Source organism: Mya arenaria, chromosome 10, assembly GCF_026914265.1.
Source record: "Mya arenaria isolate MELC-2E11 chromosome 10, ASM2691426v1".
Lineage (NCBI taxonomy): Eukaryota > Metazoa > Mollusca > Bivalvia > Myida > Myidae > Mya > Mya arenaria.
This window is the reverse complement of record NC_069131.1, coordinates 8,820,461-8,847,591: the sequence shown is the minus strand read 5'-3', so window position 1 is coordinate 8,847,591 and position 27,131 is coordinate 8,820,461. Positions and strand designations below refer to the sequence as shown.

The window sequence follows — 27,131 nt, the reverse complement described above, 5'->3', positions numbered from 1 at the left end:
AACAGCTAGACAAAACAACCATAAAACTTCAAACAAACCATAGAAAAGAGAGTTAAAACCCATGCAAACAAAAATGAACTTTTATGTAAGGTTAATGCGAAACTGGATATCAAATGAAAATTAAGAAGGTCTCAAAATCAAAATTAAGTGCAAGTTTGATTGAGTTGCAATTTGGTGACTTTAAAGACTGCAAGCATAATATTATATACAAAGATAATTATCAATTTTCGATCTTTTCACATACCCGGTACATTTGAATTTTATACCATATTTCTTCAAGATTTAAAATGTTCAAACACCCTTTGGTAACATAAAAAAATCTTGATGAAAGCAAAAACAAATTGGCAACATTTTATTTTTGGCTGCAATTTTGTTTCCTGAGATATTGTTATGCCAAATATGTCCAGAATGTTTAGTAGTGGTTGAAATACTTGCTAAAGTGACATTATCGAAATAAATAATGGTATCAATACAGACGAGAAGATTTTTATGAAATAATGCATACTCTTTCATGAAATAATGTATACTCTTTCATGAAATAATGTATACTCTTTCATGAATAAGGCCCCTGAATTGTTTCATCCCGAAACTACCATCCAAATAATGAAAAACTATCGAAGCTCATTCATTATCTGGAAAATGCATTAGTAAATTATGATATAAAACTGACTATGGAACAGTCATTAAGCATCGGAGATAGTATGCAACCATGTTGCTTTACGAATTTAGTAATTTAGTAATGAGGCATTCGTTATCAAGATAAGATCGACTTATGATGAAATATTCTATATTCCCATGCATGTTTTATATGCGATCTACTGATGAGCACATTGTTGCATTAATACCATGGAATTGAAAAACAGCTTGAAAAACAGTACTGAAAAGTGCTACATTTGCAGACTTTCCTTCATAATACAATTTGTGTACACCTATTTCACTTAATTCCTTAGATCTATTGCCCTTTCCAGGGGCCGATCCAGGAATTGACGTCAGAGGGGGCTTAACTTAGGGGTGCAACCTCTAGACATGCCCTCGGGGCTTATCTTATGATTGACGATTTTTTTTTGGGGGGGGGGTTCTCTGAGGTGCCCACCCTCCCCATTTTTAGTTTGTGCTTTAAAATGCATTCATATTCCGATGGATACAACATCATCAAAAAACCTCTGATAATTCGAAAACAACGCTTGTGTTTGGTCAACTCTGGTAATTCGAAAACAACGCTTGTGTTTGGTCAAATGACAGTATATAGCCGTAAAATGTTTGTGATGTCGATAAAAGGAGTCTTTTCATTGCTGTTGCTGCTGCTGCTGCTGCTGCTTGTTCAAACAGCTGAATTTATACTACATTGAATTGTCCTTGAGTTGGATAATGCTAGAGAATTTTTTTCAAATATTCAGATTCAATTCTTAAACAGGAAAATACAGGGACAACAGATTAAGCTTCATAAGCAGTAAAGGTTTTAGATTTTGTAAAGCCAAGAGGATCAGAACCTAACAAGGCATTGCAACAAGAAACACAAAACAACACAGATTACAGAAAATATATTATATTTGTATAAATGGATGATTTGGGTTAGTCATTGAAAATGCACTGGGATGGGGTTGGGGTTACAGTGTTAAACCGGTTTACCCGGATCTTATCTTCACGCTTTAATCTGCTAAGCTTAATTGCAGCAGGAGATAATTCTGTGAGGTGAGAGATGGGTTTTTCCCAACAGCCTCAGGCATTTAAAGGAACACACTCCTCCATCACCGGGGATGAACAAACATTTATCATTATTAATGCCTTCAAACCTTAGTTTAATACACCAAAAAAGTCTAATTTATTTGCTGTTCAGCTTTCCAATGTTTGTAAATCTAAATTGGAAGATTGGATTAAATCCCATAGAATCCTAATTTAAACAGCTTGATTGTCACATTTAAGCCAATATATCTGAGAACGGAGGGATGGTTCTATCTCTTTCTGTCTGAAATACATCATTAGCCGAATAATTTTCACCAAAGGTTTTTTTGCATCTCAATCAATTTGTATCAAGTCTGGGATTTTTTGTGTAAAAGACCCCCTGGGTAATTGCAGATAGAAGCAGATAATGCATTTCTCAACATCATGCCAATTTTTTCATTTCCCCAAAGATTGGTGTAAAAGTTGCACAAGTTTCAAAGGGTTACATTACATTAAATGATTGTTGTTTTTTTTCCTCTCGATTTTAAAAGTGAAGGCCTTGGTACTGTTAGGTAACATTATATTAAATATCTCTTTGATGTCAATACCACACAGAAATTGTGAAAATTTAATCCTTTCCATGAAACAATAGCAGATTATTTTCACCTCTGACAAATCAAGTTGAATGTTTTGTTATCCCTTGAGCCAGAAAAAAAATGGTTTCGTTAGGGTTACTTTGATCCTTTTCAAAAACAGGTAGGGAAGGCAGGCTTTTTTTTAGGCTTTATATAAGTTATTTTCATCATTGGAGAATGTTGTCTTATGGAAAAATTATCTTTCGTATAACACATAAAAGGTTTTTAACTACATATAAATTCAGTTGCATGAAAAATGGAAGGGTCCGTCGGCACCTGTTTCATAGGTAGGCCTTGGTTTTTGCACAACTCCGAACTACTATCATGAATTATCGTGTTCCACCTGTGGACTTTTTTTCTTTAGTTCTTAGTATGAAATTACGTCTCTAATAATAGTCCAATGTTATACTCTCCTTTTTATAGAAATGAAAATCAGTTTACATATTTAAAGTAATTAAAGTAAAGTAATATTTCAAAAGATTGTGAAATACATTTCATTAGTCATTCATTTTAATAAGAATTTTTTGTTTATTTAGGCGCACAGTAAATTAAGATTGATGTCATTTATTTTTTTCTTAATCATGTTTTTCTGAAATGACTTTAGTGATAAAAATGCATATGATCATTTAGGCACAGATTAAAAAACACACCATATTTATAGCCTTTATAAATGTGTTTTTTAACAGTGGAAAATGGCCCTAAACATCACTGATATTTTTTAATCTGTACCTAGGCCTACAAAACAAATACATTTGGTTAGGGTAACTCGACCCTACCTACGAAATAGGTGCCGACCCTACCGTTTTTATAGGCAATTTGAAAAAAAAATTGAAAAAAAATAAAATTAATTGCCTTAATTTAATTGCTTTTCAATATGTAGTTTAAAACCTTCAATGCTTACACAGAAGATAACTTTTACACCATTCTCCAATGATGAAATTTACATTCGTATATAAAGCCTTATAAAAAAAAAAAAAGCCTACCTACCCTACCTTTTTTTGAAAAGAATGTTACCCTATATAACCAAACAATTTATTTTTTTAGGCCCTATATAAATCATATGCAAGTGTTTTTTTTTGATCATTTAAGTCAAACGAGTTTAAGTTAAACATGATAGAACATGATAGTGCATTAAAAATATTTTTTCATAAATCTATATTGTGCGCCTTTAATTTGAAAACTTGGTATCAGTTGCATTTGGCTTCATTATTCAAGTAATGTGTCCTTAGTTTTATCATGTTATGCATATATAGGAAATTCCCTTCCATTTGACCTACATACTTTTCTGCTTCCCTAGTTTTGAAAAAGGATAACAACTTGTAATATATGCTTAGTTTAATAATCAAATAATCAAATTTTCTGCATGGCCACAATTTTGAACTGATAGCTTGATTTGCAGGCAGACTTGTTAGGTTCGGGTTTTTTTCAACATGAAAGTGAAAATGCCCAGTAGCTCAATTTGTACCTATAGATGTGTAGCAGGACGTAGTCGGTTTTCTGTTGGGTAGATGTCTATACGGATCTGTGAAAATCCTCTGTGTTGGAATTTATCCACAGTCAAAAGTTTCCTTTATGTCACCCTCCCTAGCACCCATCTCTCCCCTCCCTCCTGTGGGCCAAAATATATAAAAGGGAAAAGATTGTGGTCTTCAAGTGAACAAGTTATATAGTGACACTGAAGTATTTTAAGTTTAAATTTTAATTTGAGTTAATTCTATTAAATGGAAATGTTAAATAGAAATTAATGCTTTTTTATAATAATGGAAATTTAATTAACTGAAATGAAAATTAATAGATAGAAGTCAGTGAATTTATCCTTTAAACACAATTTTAATACATTGAAATGAGAATAAATTTCGATAAGTCTAGATGGAAGTCGGAATTTTTTCCCTTGAACAAAATGCGAAATGAATGTGATTTTACTTCGTTGAAATGAGAAGTGATAGTTTGTATCCAAGTGGGAATTTATCTTGTAAAATCAAAATTTCAATTCAATGAAATGAGAATTATTCCACTGAAATAGGAAATACCTCTTTAAAATGAGAAAGTAACCCATTTAAATGGGAACTATGTAATGAAGATGTTGGGATTGGATAGGCTGTGACTGTTTGTTATTTGGAATAGATACAATTTGTTATTTGGAATAGATACAATTTGTTATTTGGAATAGATACAATTTGTTGTTTGGAATAGATACAATTTGTTATTTGGAATAGATACAATTTGTTATTTGGAATAGATACAATTTGTTATTTGGAATAGATACAATTTGTTATTTGGAATAAATACAATTTGTTATTTGGAATAGATACAATTTGTTATTTGGAATAGATACAATTTTTTTTTTGGATTGGATTTCGGATTGGAAACATTATTGAAATGGTACCCTTTCCCTAACAGAGCCCAAACATTAAGATGTTTTTCTCTCAGAAAGTGTGTCTGATAGCTTGTTTCCAGATAGATGGATTCAATAAACCATTCAATCTTATGTAATTGTGTTATGAAAATTGATGGAAATGTAATAAAATTTATGTCTGATGATAATCATTGGCTTGAAATATTCCAGATTTTTCTGGAATCCTGTATTATGGAATTGATCCATGTTATTATGGCTAATAAACTTGTCTGTTAAAGTACGTAACAATTTTGGATTCATTTATGTACAAAGCAACATTTAGTGAAGTTACGAAGCTGATCGGATAATATTCAGACTTAATTATATTGTATTTTGATATAGAGTATGATATGACTAAATGCAAAAGGATCACTGTAACTAAATATTTTTTACGGTGAAATAAAGTAGCAAATGCAAGTATATAATTTAATGAAAATATGTATATATTATTGGATTTGATTTTCCAATCCGGCAATCTGCAATTATGCAAGTGATTTTATGCTTTTTAGTCAAATTAATTTTTGAACAATCAGTATGTTTAACCATCCATTCTGAAATGACTCTGCATTTTTAATGTTAAATAATTCACATAAATTCTTTTCTTCTAACTTATGACTCTTTGCCTCTTATTCGTGGTTTATTAATATTCAATTGAGAATTTATTTTTATTTTTCAGGTTGAATTCCACTTCATCGCAATTCCAGTGTCAAACAATTCTGTGATATTTCAAAGTATCTATTAATAGAACAGCTATCACCATGGTGATGACCCAGCTCCAGTCAAAACTTGTGTTGTTTGGGTTTTTTGTGATATTATACCTGACCTTCACCTTGGAGGCAGCAAAGGACAAGGATAGTGAGAGAAACTTTGAAGATTTAAACGATAGAATCTCAAGGTCGTTACGAAGGTCAAATCGGGATAACCAAAGAAACAACCGACGATTTCAGTCTCAGCAGAGAGGAGGAGCATGGGAACAACACAGCGAAAAGCCGAACATCATTCTGATTATTACAGACGACCAGGATGAAATGCTGGGTAAATTATTGTAGATTATAAATAGTAATAACACTCATTTTTATCTCGCTGATTCACACCATTCAATGTTTTTATAAATGAATTTATTTAGGTTTTATTCACTTTCCAATGTTATTAGAGAATGTAAAATAAGTTATATATCTAAACATGAGAATCGTGAAAATAAGTATTGGTAGAAAAATAGTACTCGATAGAAGTGAAATGTGCTCAAAATTATGGTATATTTCTTAAACATTTTTTTTTTTTAAATCTTAAGTAATTATTGTCACAAAACATTTACTCATTTAGGCTGGACATTTTATTCTTTGCCGTATCCCATACAGGTTTAAAGACACAGCTCCTTTAAACCTGCCAGTACATATGTATAGCCCAAGTATTGCAAAAACTTTGGCCAGACATAAACATCTTGTCTTGACATTCATAATCATAATTGTTGCTTATTTTTTTAGGCACCTGTCTGTTTTTGCTTTTTTCATTTCCATTTAATTAATGGGTAATTTAATGGCCCAAGAAGCTATTCAGGCATCAATTTTTGCACTTAGATATTTTATTACACATTTTTAATGTGTTCTACATTTTTTTTCAGAAAAAATATAAAAATAATGATTCATTAATTTTAAATCTTTTAAATGGTAATTCAGCTGTCATTCCAGTTGTGCACCATAATTTCCAGCGTGTTGTCCCTTTAGAAGGCTGTTGAATTATAAAAATAAAAGAAAAACTAGTTCTTTGAAATCAGACTGAGAATTACTATCTGGTAAAATGTTTCTTCCAAATACTTTCTTAAAGTAACACAGTGTCTGTTGCTATAATATTGACTCCAAATGTTTTTGTTTCCTAAGGGAGAAAAAAATAACACTTTTTTATTACAATTCTCATCTAAGATGTAATAAAATAAAAGCCTTATTATTCCAAGGGGATATGAAACTTAATCCCTGAAAAACAACCCCCCATCCATCAGCCTGAAAGTCTCTGTTATTATAATGGGAATTGGAAGATGTCTTAAATAATTTAATGGAATCACTGTCTGTTATCATTATACACAGGGGTAATTTTCTTCTCTGTGCAAAAGGGCAATTTTTTCTTTTTTAAGAATTTTGTCTGATACAAGGTTTGTACTTTAGTGCTGGATAGGTTTGAGGAGCAAATTTTACAAATTAATTTGATTTGCCATTCCTATATTGAAACTTTTTTAAAGGGATTTGATTGATTGAAATGAATAAGTAGACATAAACCGCATTCTCATCATAAATACAAAGCAATATAATATAATACAAACTTACAAAGTTTTATTTATTTAGTATATAGTACTTCATATTGAATTTATTATGGTCATAATGTAGCAAATTTAATATTTAAGATGAAAAATATATAAAAAAAAGTGATAAAAGTCTGATTTAAAATAAATCACTAGAGTTCAAATTTTGTCTATACAAATGCATTTTAATATGGAAATAGATGTAACAATTACAATACTAATGCCAGGTTTCATATTAAATGAAATAATGCAGATTTCACTTCAAAGAAAGCTTGTTTCCCTGGGGTTAATTCGCACAGAAACTAAATACAAATTGAAAATATATCAAATTAACAAAGTCCCAAATTAAATTTACCAATGAGACTTTGTGTCTGTCTTTTGAGACACATTAAATTTGTATTAATATAATTTGACATGGGATGGTGAAACGAGAAACCTCAGCGGAATTTTTAGTTAAATATTTTCACATCACATGTTTATTTGGAGAATTTAATGAGAAATAACCGTTCAAGTTCTGGCGCAGCCGTATAAACAATATAATATTCATATAGACCTGCAAATAATTTATAACGTATATATAATAGTCTAGATGAATTTCTTTTTGTAATTTATGAATTAATGACTAAAATGCCTCTACTGTTAAAATGGGTACATGTAAGAAATCATGATTGCATCACTATGATTGTAGGTATTTGTATATAAACTATTTTGCCAAATTACACAGAACTTCTCACGAAAATTACCCGAAAATGTTCTTCTTACAGCAATAATAATATTCACGGTACACTGAAGCTGTTGATGGCATCTTGTTATAATTATCATTCTCATAACTCACATAAACTTAGCAGACAATCGATAAAGTTACCATTGTAATATGAACAACCAAAAAAGTTTAAATGGTTGTAATCATATTTTGACTTTTATATTCCATTGATTAACCTTGTAAGTACCATACTTATTGGTAAAATGGCTTACTAATATATTGACGATTTACATTAAATTTGAAACAAAATAGCTTATCTTTTAAACAGTATAATGGACAAAAGCATCGTCGATCAAAAGGGGCGTGTCTTGTCAGTAAACAGCAGCGATTTCAACCAATAAAGTAGTTATGATATATTTGGAGGTCATTATGAAAATTTAACGTTCTCTCAGCTGTGCTAGGCTTGAACCTTTAATTTTCATAATGACCTCCAATTAAACAATACGGTTACCTTTATTGAATTTCCTGACACTTAAGGTTTCTTTGTTTTATTTAAAAGAATACTATATACTAAATTAAAAGAAAGCTTTAATGTTGGCCTATGAACTGATCAAGTTTCTCGCTAGAAGCAAATAAAACAATGTTTTGTGAAATCAGGTTTCTTGTTGAAAGCAAATAAAACATTGCTTGTGAAATGTTTAGCCACAAATGTCTAGACCATGGGGAAACACTTGACAGTGATCAGAGAAGCCTGTAGCTTGTGGGAGATTGGTTTACTTTGAAAAAAAGGCATTGTTAATAATAGAAATGCTGTGTAATTGCTGAAACCCCCTACTGTAGGCTGGAAATCAGTAGCAGCTGTCAGTGTTTTGATGTAAGAAATATATCATGATGCCCTTTCTGGTCATTTCTTAATTTACATCAAAGACTTGTCTACTAGGTGCAGAGTTGTTTATTTTTCATTTACATGCAGTCTTGATGACTTATACATGTTCTGAGCAAGCTACCTAAAATTGGTTATTTTTATGCACCAGACAATGTAACCACGGCCCCCCAGGTACAGGGGGGAAATGGGCCGTGTTTTAACCTTCCAGGTAGCCCCCCAGTGCCAACTAAATGTGGTGTGGGGGGCTTGGTTACAATTGACTGGTGCATTACTGAGTCCTAAAATTGTGTTATCTTAGTGTAGGGCAAAGGTCTCAAAAATGCAGGCAAGTTAATAAGGGATAAAGATGTTTTTTTTTGTTATTTTTTAGCTCTACTGGCCAAAGGCCAGAAGAGCTTATGCGATGGTAATGTGTACGTAGTATGTGCATCCGTGCGTCCGTGCGGTCGTGCGTTTGTGCGTCTGTAAACAATTGCTTGTGAACACGATACAGTCTTCAGTTTTGATTGTATCTCGATGAAACTTGTACAGTATTTAGATATCCATTAGAGCTGGGTTCCTTTCGAAAACCAGCCAGATCCGCCCATGCATGCCTAGATTATGGCCCTTGATAGTATAAAAAAATGCTATTGTGTAAACAATTGGTTGTGAACACGATACAGTCTTCAGTTTTTATTGTATCTCAATGAAACTTGTACAGTATCTAGATATCCATTAGAGCTCGGTTCATTTCAAAAACCAGCCAGATCCGCCCATGAATGCCTAGATTATGGGCCATGAAAGTTTTAAAGAAATGCTCTCTATTTTTAGCCAGGTCTGCATGAGCGAATTCTATTTTTAGCCAAGTTTACATGTACATGTAAATTCAAGTCTAGAGTTAAGGGAGACAATTTGCAAGTCTAGGATTTTGAGAGACAATTTGCTTTTTGCTTCTGCAGCTGATTTTGTGAATTACTCTGCCTTGTTCTTGTTGAAAGCCCAAAGGCCATTTTTTAGCTTAAAGTTCTGTAGTTTGCGCATTCATCTTAACAAAATTGGTTGTGAATGTTTAAGTTATGCACCTGGTGTCATTACTGGCCACACCCAGGGTTCACAGGTTTGGTAAGGCCTAAAAAAAAATACATTTGGTTCGGGTTACCCGACCCTACCTACGGAATGGGCGCCGACCCTACCGTTTTTATAGTCAGTTTGAAAAAAAAAATGAAAAATTAAAAAAAAAAAAAATCTCGTTTTTTTTTAAATTGCTTGTTAATATTAAGTTTAAACCTTAAATGCTTATACAGAAGATAGCTTTAAAACCATTCTCCAATGATGAAAATTATTTTCTTATATAAAACCTAATAAAAAAAAAAATAAAAAAAAAATAAAAAGCCTACCTACCCTACCTATTTTTTTTAAGGATGTAACCCTAACCAAACAATTTTTTTTTTTAGGCCTAAACATAAATCTGGAAAGGTTTAAAAATCTTTTTGTGTGTTCTGGATCCATCTCAGCACAATTGATTGTGAATGTTTGTTCAAATTGATCAATGTTGTCCTAGGATGCCCTTGACTTTGACATTTTGCCCAACTTTTTTTAACTTTTAAAACTACAGAAATTTTTACTATGAGTACAGTTTTGAAAGCATTTTTTTTTGTCAGATGACTTTTACTTGGCACATATTAAAATAGTTCATGCAACTAATCTGCTTACAATACTTTCTGGGCTCAGATGTTGAACGTGCTACGTTTTCAGGTAAGCCAAACACAAAACATAAACCATATGTCTGTTGCCTTTTACCCATACATACATGCTCTGGATTGATATGACCACAAAAGCCATGCCAGTAGAGCATAGGCCCTTTTGGGCCTCTTGTTTAGCTCACCTGAGCACAAAGTGCACAAGGTTAGCTATTGTGATCGGTCTATGTCCGGCGTCTGTCGTCTGTCGTGCAGCGTCAACAATTGGTTATATTCATCATCTTTTCCTAAACCGCTTTGACAATTTTGATGAAACTTCATACAAATTATCCTTGGTTGGTGCTTTTTCAAAATTGTTCAAAGAAATTTATTCCATGCAACCTAAAGGAAAGGCGTCAACAATTGGTAATAATCATCATCTCCTCCTTAACCCCATGGACAATTTTATGAAACTTCATAGGAATGATCCTTGGTTGGTGCTTTTTCAAAAATTATCAAAGAAATGGATTTCATGCAGAACTCTGGTTGCCATGGCAGCCTAAAGGAAAAGCGTCAACAATTGGTAATAATCATCATCTTCTCCTAAACCCCATGGACGATTTTAATGAAACTTCATAGGAATGATCCTTGGTTGGTGCTTTTTCAAAATTATTCAAAGAAATGAATTCCTTTTAGAACTCTTGTTGCCATGGCAACCTGAAAGAAAAATTGCAAAACTGTTTTTGGCAAATACTATTTGACCTAGTGTTTAAATATTTGGTGTGTAACATTGTCTATTGTTTATCTACCATGTTTATTCAAATTATGCCCCTGTGGAAAAACTGACCTCATCCGTGGGTTACAAGTTCATTATAAATGTATTTTGTTAAAATTTGATAGTTATGTAAAGTTTACTCTTGAAACAAGGGCAGCAAGTCTTGCTATATGGTCTCCCTTTTTGTTGGAGATTCCACTTCTTTCTTTTTTTAGTAACAAGGAAACAGATTTTAAATTTTATTAAGTCTTGAACATAGTCACTTCTAAGGTAATTATTATTCTTTTTTTAGGGTCATAGATTCAAATAATTATTATACACTTTATTCTTTAGAAGAAATTTCATTTTTACTTAATGATAAATTTAATAATCAGACTTTTCCATTGAACTTCAGGTAGATTATTGTAAACTTCATGTAGATTATTCTAAGCAACAATCTTATCTTCTGTGTGGATAGTGAATAAGCCGTATATAAAGAAAATTTGATTAAAAACATTTGAAGGAAGGTGATGTTGTCCTAGATGGAAGAAGAGATAATATTACTTGGAGGTGCTGTATGTGTTCTGAAATTTGAATTCAAGACCTAATGGCAGTTTATTGATTTTATTGGATGGTGCACTGTTTGTTGTTTGTGTATCTATACTAAAAGTTCTTTCAGTGTGCAAGCAATTTAACATAGTTTTGTCAATGTGAAGGCAATTGAACGAAGTCCTGTCAGTGTGCAGGCAATTGAACAAAGTCCTGTCAGTGTGCAAGCAACTGAAAAAAGTCCTGTCAGTGTGCAGGTATCTGTACCAAATGCTGTCAATGTGCAGTCAATTATCAAGTCCTGTCAGTGTGAAGGCAACTGAACAAAGTCCTGTCAGTGTGCAGGTATGCTAATCAAATTCTGTCAGTGTGCAGTCAATCATCAAGTCCTGTCAGTGTGCAGGCAACTGAACAAAACCCTGTCAGTGTGCAGTCAATCGACAAGTCCTGTCAGTGTGCAGGAAACTGTGACAAGTCCTGTCAGTGTGCAGGCAACTGTGACAAGTCCTGTCAGTGATTATCCAGGCAACATGTTTGTTTGTGAACAAATATCAAGCTATATTGATTACAAAGGTTAAACTCTTTTACTCAGGTGAACGATTTAGGGCCAACATGGCCCTCTTGTTTTAAATCCAGTTAAAATTCTCAAATGCCTACCAAGACATTTTGATATTATGTGTATTAAATTATTAGTATGTTTTTATACGTATGTTATCAAACATAAATGGATTTCACATTCAACAACAATAATGATAAACATTTTTTTTAAACTAGGAAAATTCAAGATTTTTTTTTTATCAAAGGTCGGAAAAAGCTGAAGGGTGGAGGGGTTTGGCCGGGTAGAGTTGGGTTGCCCTTTGTTGTGTATTTAACTTCAGCCAATAGCGACACCTCTTGCTGATAAGCCACGCCTCTGTACTACTACATGCTGCATGCTATCACAGTAGTTTAGTTCTCAATGACTGTTCTCAAGTACTAGTAATAAACCGTAAAACTGTTGTTATTTCTTGTTGTAAACACAACACTTAACACAGCTAAAAAAATTAGGCCCGAAAATAAATTTGTGATATGATTGTGTCTGTGAAAAGGAGCAGAAACATGTCTATTGAAAGAAAAAAAAAATTTAATTGCTGTGTTGAGACATGATTTATCTAAACTGATATTACATATAGCACAAAACTTCAGTTCAACAAAAGTTCATTTCAGTTCTGCAAATAAGCTGACATGGGCAAGATTGTAAACTAGGTGTTGCAAAACCTCATTCATGAATGGTTCTATTACTTAGATACATTTCCTCATTAAATATGCATTTTGTAATGAGTCATTATGTGTGATGATATTGTTTGCTGTAGATAAGAACTTTAAGGGTTTGTTTGACAGGAATACAAAACTCTGCATGCATAGTTTATTTTGAATTAAAGCAGAACTTTTTAACCAGATTTTTTTTAGATTTATCATCATCTAAGTTTATCTTGGGTATTTTATATGCAAAAACAAGTATAATTTGGCACAGGGTAAACAAAAAACCAAATGAAATAAATTTGCCCGTCACATTTCAACTACCGCATTGATTTTGCAAAATCTTAAAGACATAAAATAAAAAAGAAGCAAAGAGTATTTTAAAAATTTACTCCAGCAAATACACTGAATTGAAAAGTCAGCCAAGAGGGTGAAAATGGTAACCCAATTGAATGTGATAGTCAGCCAAGATGTTAAAAAGGGCAACCCACTGAATTGAATAGTCAGCCAAGATGTTAAAAAGGGCAACCCACTGAATTCAATAGTCAGATAAGGGGCTGTAAAGGGCAAACACACTGAATTGAATAGTCAGCCAAGAGGTTAAAAAGGGCAACCCACTGAATTGAATAGTCAGCCAAGAGGTTAAAAAGGGCAACCCACTGAATTGAATAGTCAGCCAAGAGGTTAAAAAGGGCAACCCACTGAATTGAATAGTCAGATAAGGGGCTGTAAAGGGCAAACACACTGAATTGAATAGTCAGATAAGGGGATGTAAAGGGCAAACACACTGAATTGAATAGTCAGATAAGGGGCTGTAAAGGGCAAACACACTGAATTGAATAGTCAGATAAGGGGCTGTAAAGGGCAAACACACTGAATTGAATAGTCAGCCAAGAGGTTAAAAAGGGCAACCCACTGAATTGAATAGTCAGCCAAGAGGTTAAAAAGGGCAACCCACTGAATCAAATACTGTGAAATCATTAATGTTCGTGGGGCATTATTGTTCGTGGTTTTCGTGGGTTGGGTGATCAACGAATTCAAGATCCCACGAAATATTGACCCTTTGTTCAGATTTTCAATTGCCATTTTATGTACATAGTCCAGTTTATTCGTTACAGAGGCCGCAGTTATAATATAGCATAAATATCTGTCTCACTGTATATCTTTCTATCATTGTTTTTTTTAATATTTTGTATCTGTCTTTAACAAATAATAAACAAATCATTTAAATGTGTTTTTATGAATAAAATGACAGAAGCATGTGCCTAAACGTCAAGATGTGAGTGATGAATGTCGGTTCTCGATTTTTTTCTAAAATGAAATAATTGATCTACTACATTGAAGGTTACTGAGCACCCAACATGAAAATGTTCAAAACAACACATTTAATATACTTATTAAACAAAAACGTGAGAATAAATATTGAAATGAGATGATACTCAAAAGTGATTGAATTTGTAAACATCAGCTATCTTTTGGGATTGTTTACTCAAGTATACGGACCTTCTCGGTGTTTTCACAGTTTGCAAAATTCTTTATTGGCATTCAATGCCTTCGCCTATCTGTATTTTTAATCAGGGTACATCTTCTTCTATGACCTTAATTAAGAATTAAATCGATAATTGACATGGGTATATGCACTAATTGCCATGTTATACCACTTTAGCAAGTGTCATAAACCGAGTGACGTAGAAGACGGAAATCACGGGCCAGCGCGTGGAGATTATGGAGATGATCGTAGTTTCAAATTATTTCAATAAATTAAATGAAAAACCACAAATTCAAGTACCCACGAAATTGTAATTTTTCGGCAAACCACGAAATTTCATGCCAACGAATATAAATGATTTCACAGTAGTCAGCCAAGAGGTTAAAAAGGGCAAGCCACTGAATTGAATAGTCAGCCAAGAGGTTAAAAAGTGCAACCCACTGAATTGAATAGTCAGATAAAGGGCTGTAAAGGGCAAACACACTGAATTGAATAGTAAGCCAAGAGGTTAAAAAGGGCAAACACACTGAATCAAATAGTCAGCCAAGATGTTAAAAAGGGCAAACCCACTGAATCAAATAGTCAGCCAAGAGGTTAAAAAGGGCAAACCCACTGAATCAAATAGTCAGCCAAGATGTTAAAAAGGGCAAACCCACTGAATCAAATAGTCAGCCAAGAGGTTAAAAAGGGCAACCCACTGAATCAAATAGTCAGCCAAGAGGTTAAAAAGGGCAAACCCACTGAATCAAATAGTCAGCCAAGAGGTTAAAAAGGGCAAACCCACTGAATCAAATAGTCAGCCAAGAGGTTAAAAAGGGCAACCCACTGAATCAAATAGTCAGCCAAGAGGTTAAAAAGTGCAACCCACTGAATCAAATAGTCAGCCAAGAGGTTAAAAAGGGCAACCCACTGAATTCAATAGTCAGATAAGGGGCTGTAAAGGGCAAACACACTGAATTGAATTGTCAGCTTAGAGGTTTGGACCAAACAATAATTAAGATAATATATATATATATATATTTAAGAGGTCAGAAGGCAAGGTTGGCTTTCAGGGAATATTCAGTTTAATTAAATGTTAAGAAAAGCATAAAATCCGCTTGACTTAATTTCTGTGAGAAAAAGTGGTATCTCCAGACTAGTAAATTGTTTCAGAGAGTGTGATATACTCATTAAAAGTATTGGCAGTTGATTCTTATGAAATGCTTCTGAGTGTAAATGTGTGATGAAACGAGAAAGTCTGATATAGTAATCACATGATTGAGTTTAATCAGCAGTTAAAGATGATATCAGTGTCTGAGAATTAACTAAGGAAAGTGATGTTAATTTTTCCCACCTCTAATACCCTTAAGGCTTGCAGTTATTCCAGGCCCTATTTTAAACACACCCATACAGCAGCTGCAGCAGCCTGGTGTTATTAATTCATGTTAAGCCTAGCTAGCAGCTTAGCAAACGTTTAATTTTCATAAGTATCTCTAAATAAATTAAAACGTTTAAAATGGTTGGAATTATTTTTATTCACTTATACAAAGCAGGCCTCTTTATTGTTCACCTCTACGCCTGGTATGTGTAGGTGTAAGGAGATGATACAGTATAAATGCAAGTGGTTCTTTTATTCAGAATTTTGTCAGTTTAACATTTCTAGTACCATTATTTAACTTTAAAAAAGCAAAACAGAAGCAGATTTTTATTAAGGTATGCTAGAATTCAACTCAAGATATTTTGAAGCATCTTGCCAGAATGTACTTAAAAAAAATAATTAACATTACAGATTTATGTTTTCTTATTCATTTGATTGTCTTCAAAGTCAGCATGTTTTTAGTTGAAAATAATATCACAAATGCAAAATGCGCTAAACAAGTGTTATTCGGTGCATCGTGTCTGGTGATAATTTTGGCAAATGTCTCCAGTGGCTTATTTTGGTTGGATGCACTCAATTAAACTCCAAACAACATTATTTATTCATCAATTAGGCACAAACAACTTGAACCTGACATGGCACGACCATTTTGTCGGTTATGAGTTCATTGACCAGATGTTACTTCTTTTTTCTAGACAGCCTTTCTCTTTGTAACCTTAAATGACCTTACAGGGGACAAAACACTCATAAATGAAAAATAAGTGTAGTATGATGCAGTTTGAACTAGTTTATCTTATATATGTGAATAAAAGTTTGTTGCTCCTGGCAATATCGTCTTGGTGGTCATATATGTGGATAAAAGTTTATCCTCTTTGGTTGGTTTTGACTGGTTCTGAAGTATTTATAAGCTCTTCAATTAACAGTCTCAACAGGATATCATTGTTATGTTCATTCTCAGTAATAGAGGAGTTGCTTATGTGTTGCAATGTAAGATTACAATATATTTCGTAGTATGAGCACCCAAAGCTATTAAAGTTCATGAGTGGCAGAGTTGTTGGTTGCTTACAAGGTGAATTTATTGTAATGTTACACTGAAACAAGAAATTTATGTTCAGCTCCTGTGTGGTGAGCGAGACAGAGCTGTCATATGTCATGTGCTTGTCCAACCAAACTAAACATTGACCGAGCTGTATCTTTACCATGCATTAGGGGATTTTCAAAACACTTGGCATGAAGGTTCACCATGATGTGGCATGTCGCGTACAAGGCCCAGATCTGTCTAAAAAGGTCAAGGTCAGGCTTAGAGGTCAATGATCCTTGTCGAGGGCTGTATCTTGACCATGCATTATTGGATTTTCAAAAAAAATTGTCATGAAGTTTCACCATGATGAGATGGTGTGTCACGCAATGACCGAGGTCTGAACCCCCTAGCTCCAGATCAAGGTCAGGCTTAGAGGTCAAAGGTTGAAATGATTCTTGACCATACATTATAGGATTTAAAAAAAAACTTGTCATAAAAGTTAACCATGATGAAGTGTGTGACATGGATAAGACCCAGGTATGTTACTCAAAGGTCAAGGTAACTCTTAGAGGTCAAAGGTTAAAATGATTACTGATGATAGGACTGTACCATGTCCAGACATCATTATATGATTTCCTGGGAGCTTGTCATGACTGTTCATTAGGAAAAGGTGGTGACTGTATCTGAAAGGTGACAGTCAAGCTTAGACCCAAAGAAGACTCACATCTGTATCCGAAAGGTCACAGTCACACTTTGAAGCTAAAGGTTGAAATTATTCTTGTCAGTGCTGTATTTTAACTATTCATTATAGGATTTTCAAAAACCATGCCATGAAGGTTCACCATGACCAGGTGGCATGTTTCACAAAAGACCCAGGTCTGTACCTCAAAGGTCAAGGTCACACTTAGAGGTAACTTTGTCCAGGCTGCATCTTGACCATGCATTATAGGATTTTCAAAAAACTTGCCATGAAGATTCAAGATGATAAGGTTGAATGTTGCGCTAAAAACACCAAGGTTTCTACCTCAGTGGTAAAGGTCATGCTTAGATGTCTTAGGCTGAAATGATACTTGTGCGGGCTGTATCTTGACAATGCATTTCAGGCTTTTCAAAAAACATACCATGAAGGTTCAACATGATGAGTTGGGGTGCCGCATATACCATGTATGGCCGTCAGTGCGTACGTCTGTCTGTCCCTGAACCTTGTTTGGGCCGTATCTCTACCATGCAACAATAATTCTCTGCTTATTGTTATACTCCATGTTAATCTGTGTTGCAATTGCATGGAAGGGCATTATGCCTGTGTCAAAGGCTTTTTCAGTGAGCTTGACATGTCACCATTTCGGGTCTAGTTATTATATGCCTCATTAGCAGGCCAAATTCTGTGTGTATGTCATATGGAAAAAAAAATCAGAAATTTTGAAAATGATATTCAAACATAAATAAAAAAGAGGATATCGCTATGATGATGTATACAATCTATTGGTTGTGATGCTTCATCTATCTATATTGAAGCTTAATTCTGTCTGCAGGTTCTATGACTACTATGACCAAGACTCTCAAGATTATGGGTCAGGAAGGTATCCACTTCAACAACTCGTTCGTGTCCACACCCATGTGCTGCCCATCCAGGAGCTCTCTGCTCACAGGTAAGTGTTCAGAAGCTGTAATGCTTGTGTATGAACTCTGGTTAGCTTTGTCTATCTTTCTAAGAATCAAATGTATTGGTATTTTGATTGTGAAAGGAAACCACTTTAGTAACATGGTGCATAAAAGCTAGTATAATTGTGAAAAATCAGAAAAAATGATTCTAAGGGATCAAAAAAGGATTATTTCACTTCAAGTAATGCACTTAAGGCTCAGAGAGATTTTGCCGATGGCGATGTTCAAATCGTTGTTGCTGTGGCAACAAAATTTTACACTAAACCTCCATCAAGTTTTAAATAAAATTGAAATGAAAAAAATATTGTAATTCAACCTTAAAAATTCCCAAAACCTGATGCAAAACTGTAATTTCTTTCCATATTGGTAAAATTTAAGAAATATTTTTCTGAATTTGTTTTAGGTCTTTTCCCCCAAAATGGACAGAAAAAGGCTTGAATCATGTGTTATCACTCTTGCTCAATGAAATGTCCAGATATGCCCCCTGGCAGATTAAGGATCATGTCAGTGCTGTTATATAATTGCAGTTTCAAACCTTTTCAATTAAATGGTATGTTATTGAAGTGTTAGACCTCTGATCATTAATTATGATTTACATTTCATTTAAACAATAAACTCTTGTGTCTAGGTGAAAGGCATGAAAGAGCATGCAGCAAATGACTTATTGTTGGTGCTTGTTACAATAGCAATAAATTGATCATGACTATATCTGCCATTTACTATTGATATTGTAACTATCGGGCACAGGTTTGTTTCCCCACAACCACCATGTTTACACGAATAATGACAACTGCTCCGGGACTGAGTGGCAGAGAGAACATGAACCTCGCACATTTGCCAAGTACCTCAGTGACGCTGGATACCGGACAGGTATGCTGTATCTTACACTTATATATATTGAGAAAAGTAAAAAATCCTTATTATCTTTATCAATGATGTCTGTACTGCTGGAAAAATAAGTTTTATAGTTGGGACTCTCGACTTTCTTATCGCTAATCCATATATTTTTTATTTTAAATTTGAGAACAAAACTTAAAATTATAATTTAAAAAAGATTATTGAATGTAAAATCCTTGTATATAACATCAATATTCATTTGACCTTCTTGCAGGATTCTTTGGAAAGTACCTCAACGAGTACAATGGGACATACATACCGCCTGGTTGGCGGGAGTGGGTGGGGCTCGTCAAAAACTCACGTTTCTACAACTACACGCTCAACTTTAACGGACAGAAGGTGCGTCACGACGACAACTACTATCAGGACTACTTTACAGACCTGATAGGCAATGACAGCATCACGTTCCTAAAGCAGAGCAAGCAGTACTTTCCAACAAAGTGAGTGTTTGTAATTCTGTTTATCAATGGGTTCAGTTTAATAGTGAACAAAAGTATTTATCTACAAAGTGGGTCATTTCTTTTGAAATTTAAGAATTTACCCTGTAGTTCTTGAATCAAAAATAGTGTGCCTAGAATTAATTAATATACTGATTGTCCATAGAAGATACTATATTTGTGTATAAACTACACAACTACACTGTCTATAAAATAAACTGAATGTTAATAAAAAACATATGTATGATTGTATATTATTCAGAAATATGAAATACACTGATTGTTTAAAAAATCCACTGGTTGTATACAAATTACATTGGGGCTTTTGTTTGTGATGCTACACCTATGTATCGACGAATTTTCTTTAATCACTTACTCACTATATTGATTTATTGGACAGGCCAGTGATGATGATGCTCAGTGTCCCGGCACCCCATGGACCGGAAGATTCTGCGCCTCAGTACCAACACATGTTTGAAAATAACACACTACACAGGTTGGTAAAGTGTACTTTAAACAGCATGATAATTATATTCACATGTACTCTATTTTTACCAGTGTATTTGTTTATTGCATTTCCGTAGAATGCAGGCCTTCAATGCAGTGTATAATGTGTTTCCATGGCAGATAACCGCCAATATTCTTGATTCTAAGAACAATAGAACTCTAGAGGGGATCCTGTATATGTGTTTATATAACATTTACTGGTTTCCCCGAACAGTCTCCATAATAAACTGAATTTAATTTAAAATAGTTACCTATTTTATCATCTTTTTATATCACTCACTGTTTTGAAACTATGGCCCAGTCTGCCCTCTAAATCCGACTTCAGTGTAGACAAATATTACTTTTCAGCATCAAAATTTTAGTGCACATTTTTGTAATTGATGACAAACAGACATAATTTTCCATCAGTTTTAAGCAAAAGTTATAAGAATAAATGTTTGCCTCACTGAGAATTTCTCAAGTGGCGCATTTTCTTTTGATGCTCACTAAATGAAATAAAATTTATGTCTCACTGAAACAGTTGTATAACCCTATATTATGTTTAATATTACATAATAATTTCCCATCCTTTATGGTCAGGACCCCAAGTTGGAACTACATGAACAACTCGGACAAACAGTGGCTGCTACAGGAGATGAAGACACTGGATCCCACGGGGATTGCCTTCACGGATATGCTGCAGAGAAAACGCCTCCAGACACTGCAGTCAGTTGACAGCTTAGTGGAGAAGGTACGTCAGCCTATTTTGAGTTTCAGTCAGTGTGAAGGCTTTAGTTTGAATATAGACATTGGATCTTGTGGTATTTGCATTTACTGCCAGGAAATGTCAGTAGATAGTGCAGTCTGTCAACAGCTTGGTAGTAAACATTGATTTGTTATTTAAACTTTTTTTGATGCAATTTATCTCAACTTAGGTTTTTTGAAATGATGAATCCAATGAGGATCAGGCTCACTGAATTTATTATGGAGGGAATATTAGCGAGGTCTGTGATATGTTGATAGTTTTAGTAGAAAAGGTTCATATTTGTTTACAAAATATTGTGGAGCAATGTTTTGATGAGTTTAAAGGAAGACTTGATTTTTCAATAGTGCCGTTAAACATTCTGATAGCTCAAATTGATCTGAACGCATATGAATTGAGTAAGCATAAACCAAACTTTATGCAGGGGTTACTCACATGTATTACTTGATGATGAAATTCTTGTGACCATGTTCAAAATCTTGAAAAAAAAATCAAATATATTTTAACTTTCTGATATGAAACTCATTTTTTTTTTACGAATTTACACAAAACAAGAATGCAATGTGATAAAATATAATTATTTTTCTAAAAAAGACAAAATGTAGCTGAAATCCAGCTGTCATTGGTACGAGACCTTCCCTACTTGTCAAGGGAGATCACTGCGTTGGAGATTTAGCATTAAAATGCTCATTCATGTATGTTAGTCACTCTTGTCAACATTATCAACTGTCAGTTTCCCTGATAGTTGACACACTATCAACTATTAGTTCTCCTGCTAGTCGACACACTTTCAACTGTTAGCTCTCCTGCTAGTCGACACACTTTCAACTGTTAGCTCTCCTGCTTGTCGACACACTATCAACGGTTAGTGTTCCTGCTAGTTGACACACTATCAACTGTAAGTTCTCCTGCTAGTCGACACACTTTCAACTATTAGTTCTCCTGCTAGTCGACACACTTTCAACTGTTAGCTCTCCTGCTTGTCGACACACTATCAACGGTTAGTGTTCCTGCTAGTTGACACACTATCAACTGTAAGTTCTCCTGCTAGTCGACACACTATCAACTGTTAGCTCTCCTGCTAGTCGACACACTTTCAACTGTTAGCTCTCCTGCTTGTCGACACACTATCAACGGTTAGTGTTCCTGCTAGTTGACACACTATCAACTATTAGTTCTCCTGCTAGTCGACACACTTTCAACTATTAGTTCTCCTGCTAGTCGACACACTTTCAACTGTTAGCTCTCCTGCTTGTCGACACACTATCAACGGTTAGTGTTCCTGCTAGTTGACACACTATCAACTGTAAGTTCTCCTGCTAGTCGACACACTATCAACTGTTAGTTCTCCTGCTAGTCGACACACTATCAACGGTTAGTTCTCCTGCTAGTCGACACACTATCAACGGTTAGTTCTCCTGCTAGTTGACACACTATCAACTGTTAGTTCTCCTGCTAGTCGACACACTATCAACAGTTAGTTCTCCTGCTAGTTAACACACTATCAACTGTTAGTTCTCCTGCTAGTCGACACACTATCAACTGTTAGTTCTCCTGCTAGTCGACACACTATCAACGGTTAGTTCTCCTGCTAGTCGACACACTATCAACGGTTAGTTCTCCTGCTAGTTGACACACTATCAACGGTTAGTTCTGCTGCTAGTTGTCAACACACTATCAACGGTTAGTTCTCCTGCTAGTCGACCCACTATCAACGGTTAGTTCTCCTGCTAGTCGACACACTATCAACGGTTAGTTCTCCTGCTAGTTGACACACTATCAACGGTTAGTTTTCCTGCTAGTCGACACACTATCAACGGTTAGTTCTGCTGCTAGTTGTCGACACACTATCAACGATTAGTTCTCCTGCTAGTCGACACACTATCAACGGTTAGTTCTCCTGCTAGTCGACACACTATCAACGGTTAGTTCTCCTGCTAGTCGTCGACACACTATCAATGGTTAGTTCTCCTGCTAGTTGACACACTATCAACGGTTAGTTTTCCTGCTAGTTGACACACTATCAACGGTTAGTTCTGCTGCTAGTTGTCGACACACTATCAACGATTAGTTCTCCTGCTAGTCGACACACTATCAACGGTTAGTTCTCCTGCTAGTCGACACACTATCAGCGGTTAGTTCTCCTGCTAGTCATCGACACACTATCAACGGTTAGTTCTCCTGCTAGTCGACACACTATCAACGGTTAGTTTTGCTGCTAGTCGTCGACACACTATCAACGGTTAGTTCTCCTGCTAGTCGACACACTATCAACGGTTAGTTCTTCTGCTAGTTGATACACTATCCAAGTTTGTTTTAAAAAGCTCAAAAGAAACATCATCGCCAATATATAAATGAACATATAGATATTGCATCAAGAATATAGTCTGTTGGAAAAGCTCTATAGAGCTCACATTAATGTTGCATTTTTTCCAAATTAAAATGAATATTTTCCTGTCTGAGTTAATGTTACGATAACTGAATTCACCAAATCAATCTAGGTGTACTACCAGCTGCGACTGTTACGTGAGCTTGACAACACTTACATCATCTACACATCCGACCACGGCTACCACCTGGGCCAGTTCGGTATCGCCAAGGGGAAGGCTCTCCCGTATGACTTTGATATCCGTGTTCCACTGTATATCAGGGGCCCGGGCATTCTCAGGGACACAAAGTATGTAGTTGGTTTGATGGATTACTTTTGGATGTATTTACAGTAGAACAGCAATTTGAATTAAATGTTGTCAAAAACTAAATTGTGTTTTCTTTTACATAAATGAGACGATCGTCAATCTTATATTCATTATAAAGATAATTATTATTCCGTTCATTAAATTCTTTATCAAGCTTTAGTTTTAAATATCAATACAAAACATTATTATAGTCACTAGAAAAGGATCACTTATAGTTCACTAAGTATCAGTTAAATTACAAATAAAAGATTATACCAATTAAGGGTTTTATAAGTAAGAACTAGAAGACGCTTTCACCCCAAAATTGCATTTACAAATCCTTCTTGTAGTGGGTAATGTGGCTATCAGCCTTATCAGTCTGGAGTTTGTGAGATTGATTCATAGATATGAACGCATCTTTCAGGATTCCCAATGCGGTGGGGAATGTGGACATTGCCCCAACCATCCTTGATATGGCCGGCCTTGAGGTGCCTGAACATATGGATGGCCGGTCACTACTGAAACTGATTAAGGACCACAAACAGGAGAACAAGTAGGTGGCACAGTCTAGTTTGTTGGGTTCTTGTTAAGGTGTTGTATACTAGAACGTGGGGATAACGAGTAAGGTTTTTAAACAAGAATATATCATAAACTAGAATGTGGGTTAAAAATTGATGTGATGAATAAAATGTGGGGTTAACATGTAGGTTTTGTATACTAGAATGCGGGGTTAACATGTAGGTTTTGTTTGCTAAAATGTGGGGTTAACAAAAAGTTGTTGTATTCTAGATTGTGGGGTTATCAAGCATGTCTCATATACTAGAATATTGGTTTAACAAGTAGATGTCATGACTGGAATGTAGGGTTAACAAATAGGTTTTGTATACTAGAATGTGGGGTTAGCAAGTTGGTGTCATATTATAAGTAATGGGGTTAGTAGGTGACCCAATATGGGATATACGGGGCAAAGGAAACCATATCGGGTGAGAGCGAAGCTCGGACCCTAATATTGTTTCCTGTGCCCCGTATATCCCATCTTGGGTCACCTACTAACCCCGTAACGTGTATATCACGTCGACAACCTGTTTACATGTTTAAATGTTTCATTTATTCATCGGAATCGGAAAATAGACGCCATTTAGGTATGATATAAATTTGATGAACCAATATGGAAAAATATGGGGTCACCGTCTGACCAGTCCTTGAACAATGGCGTTGCGTCATTCATGTTGGAGACATGATATACTTTAATGTGGTGTTAGCTTGTGTCAATATGTGTCATAGACTAGAATGTAGGGTTAACAAACAGGGGTCATAGACAACAATGTGGGGTCAGCAAACAGGTGTCAAAGACTACAATGTGGGGTTAGCAAGTAGACATCATAGATTATTATGTGGGGTTAACAAGTTTGTAAGTGTTATTGACTATGGGAGTGTTGTAGTTTTGAGCTTACAAGTCGGTGTCACATACTTGAAAGTGGGATTAAGCTGGTGGTCAGGTCTCAATTTCTCACACTGAAGTCCCTTGTAACAAGATCGTTTTTTTTCCCTTGCAAAAGATAATTTAACACCCTTAACATAGTAGTCTGATTGTTTTAATATGTTATATAAACCCACCCAATTGTGAAAAGTAAAATACTATAAGTGCATAGTGTTCTTGTTTTTGTTCAACTTTAACATTTGATATATTCACTGAACTCTTGAATTTCAGCGTGGAGGGGAGATTTGTGAAACCAAGAAGGCCATGGCGGGATACCGTGCTCATTGAGAGAGGGTAAGGTGGAAAGTGAAATGTGTTTGTAACTAAGCTATATTGTAAGTGTAAGATGTTACAGACATTAAAGGTTTAAGAACTAAGTCATGTATGATTGAAATGCTGAAAAGATTTTGATGGTTTTTTTAGTCATATGAATAGTTTTTGCGCTTGTACTCACACTCCACTCTTTTCATTTTTATTTTTGTGAATCTTTATTTAAGGGCTACGATTAGTTAACCTCGTTTATGTTACAACAGTTGGAGCACTGTTATGTGACAGTGTGGTCTTATGTTGTGTGGGTAGGCAGAGTTCTAAGAGGAAACACTCCCTTGTCCAGTTTGGTGAGCACCTACCAAACTCACATTCGCCGAGGCTAAGAATGGAACCTGGGATGCCTAGATAAGAAGGGTAGAGAGTGTGCAAACTGGCCATCCATTATATACCCCACAAGATCTATAGCAAAGGCGTTATACAGTAGTCATGGAATGTCTCTCATCTAGATGTTTTTCTTTATCCTGTAGGAAGGTGACAGTAAAGATGTTAAAGGGTATCTTCAAGGCCCAGGATGAGAAGTTACTTAGTGAGCAAGGAGAGGTGCTTATGCCGTTTGTTGACCAGAAGACAAGAAAAACGATGCGGATATGTGCTGACCCTGAAAACGCTCCACCCTGTAAATATGAACAGGTAAGAAAATGTAGGTATGTAGTTGCTCAGAAGTCTTTGTCGTACACAAAGCAAAAACTGACAAATACTGTCCAGATATGTGCCCCACCCTGGAGGGTTATTCCAGTAAAATATATAACCCACGGGGGTAAGGCAATTATTTAAATCGTATATAGGTGGATGTCTTTTTTCGCTAATTTGGACCCAAAAGGGTAAATTCACTTCTGAAGGAGGGTGGTATATTTTAAAAGTACCTTTCCCCCGGGGGTTATATGTTTTAATGGAATAGCCTGGACTGAATATGCACAGTTATTATGAGTGTTAATCTGCTTGCCTGTTAGTCAAAGTATTGTCATAATGTTGGTTTCTTGGTTGTTGACGGAAATATTGTTAGCATCAAGCAATAGTTTTAGATATTGGCCATAACTTGGAAACCATTCACTGATAATAATGAAACTTGGTAAACATATTTTCAGTTACTATGCACACATTTGTAGCAAGTCTCATAATTCTAGATGAAGTCATTTTTGAGTTCTGCCCCTTGGTAAACATTCACATGCTTTGCAGTTCTCGTTTTTCTTCTTTGAACTTAGTAATTTTTTATCATTGATCGTTAGGTTTTAAGTACATTATAATTTATTACGTTGTTGTTAAATAAAATGTAATGAAATATTTAGCAAATCCAATATTAATCCCAGATTGAATTTCATTATTTTCATAAATGTGTTCAGCTTTTTGGTTAGTTGATTGAAATTAAGCAACAATTCCATCCTTTTTCTTTTGACAGAAATGGGTTTGCTTCAAAGACCATCGTGACAGAAACCGAATCAAGAAATGTCGTAACTACAACAGAACTATCATTGCAACAAATGACCACATCTTCCAGAAGGATGAAGGCTTCAGTGTACCATTACATGCCCAGAATTTACCCACAACACATGATAGGAACCCAAAGTGCAATTGTAGCCAAAAGTATGGGAATGCAGAAGGAAGGGGAATGCCATATAAGGACCAGGAGTTACAGAGGCAGTTTTCGAGGAATCACATGAGTAGCACAAGTATGCTATTGTTTTATTCTGATTTTAGTCATAAATTGAAATTATCTTAGTGTCATGTTTTCGTTATATTTTTTGTATAATTGTGTGAGTTGA

At 34.9% G+C, this 27,131-nt stretch overlaps 1 protein-coding gene across 5 annotated transcripts in view; it reads left to right on the top strand.

Moving 5' to 3' along the window:
* Positions 1-27,131, top strand: part of LOC128206029 (putative extracellular sulfatase Sulf-1 homolog) — a 48,322-nt gene that overhangs the window by 12,163 nt on the left and 9,028 nt on the right. For 3 of the 5 annotated variants that reach the window (XM_052908152.1, XM_052908151.1, XM_052908150.1), the window contains 11 exons: positions 5,369-5,727; positions 18,174-18,290; positions 19,051-19,173; positions 19,415-19,640; positions 20,038-20,133; positions 20,724-20,874; positions 23,388-23,563; positions 23,986-24,114; positions 25,273-25,335; positions 25,839-26,001; positions 26,768-27,038. In XM_052908152.1, coding sequence (XP_052764112.1) covers positions 5,451-5,727; positions 18,174-18,290; positions 19,051-19,173; positions 19,415-19,640; positions 20,038-20,133; positions 20,724-20,874; positions 23,388-23,563; positions 23,986-24,114; positions 25,273-25,335; positions 25,839-26,001; positions 26,768-27,038 — 1,792 coding nt within the window. In that variant the 5' untranslated portion in view covers positions 5,369-5,450. Of the gene's footprint in view, positions 1-4,907; positions 4,931-5,368; positions 5,728-18,173; positions 18,291-18,706; positions 18,854-19,050; positions 19,174-19,414; positions 19,641-20,037; positions 20,134-20,723; positions 20,875-23,387; positions 23,564-23,985; positions 24,115-25,272; positions 25,336-25,838; positions 26,002-26,767; positions 27,039-27,131 lie in introns of those variants that run through there. The other 2 variants (XM_052908153.1, XM_052908154.1) reach the window with 2 other exon arrangements.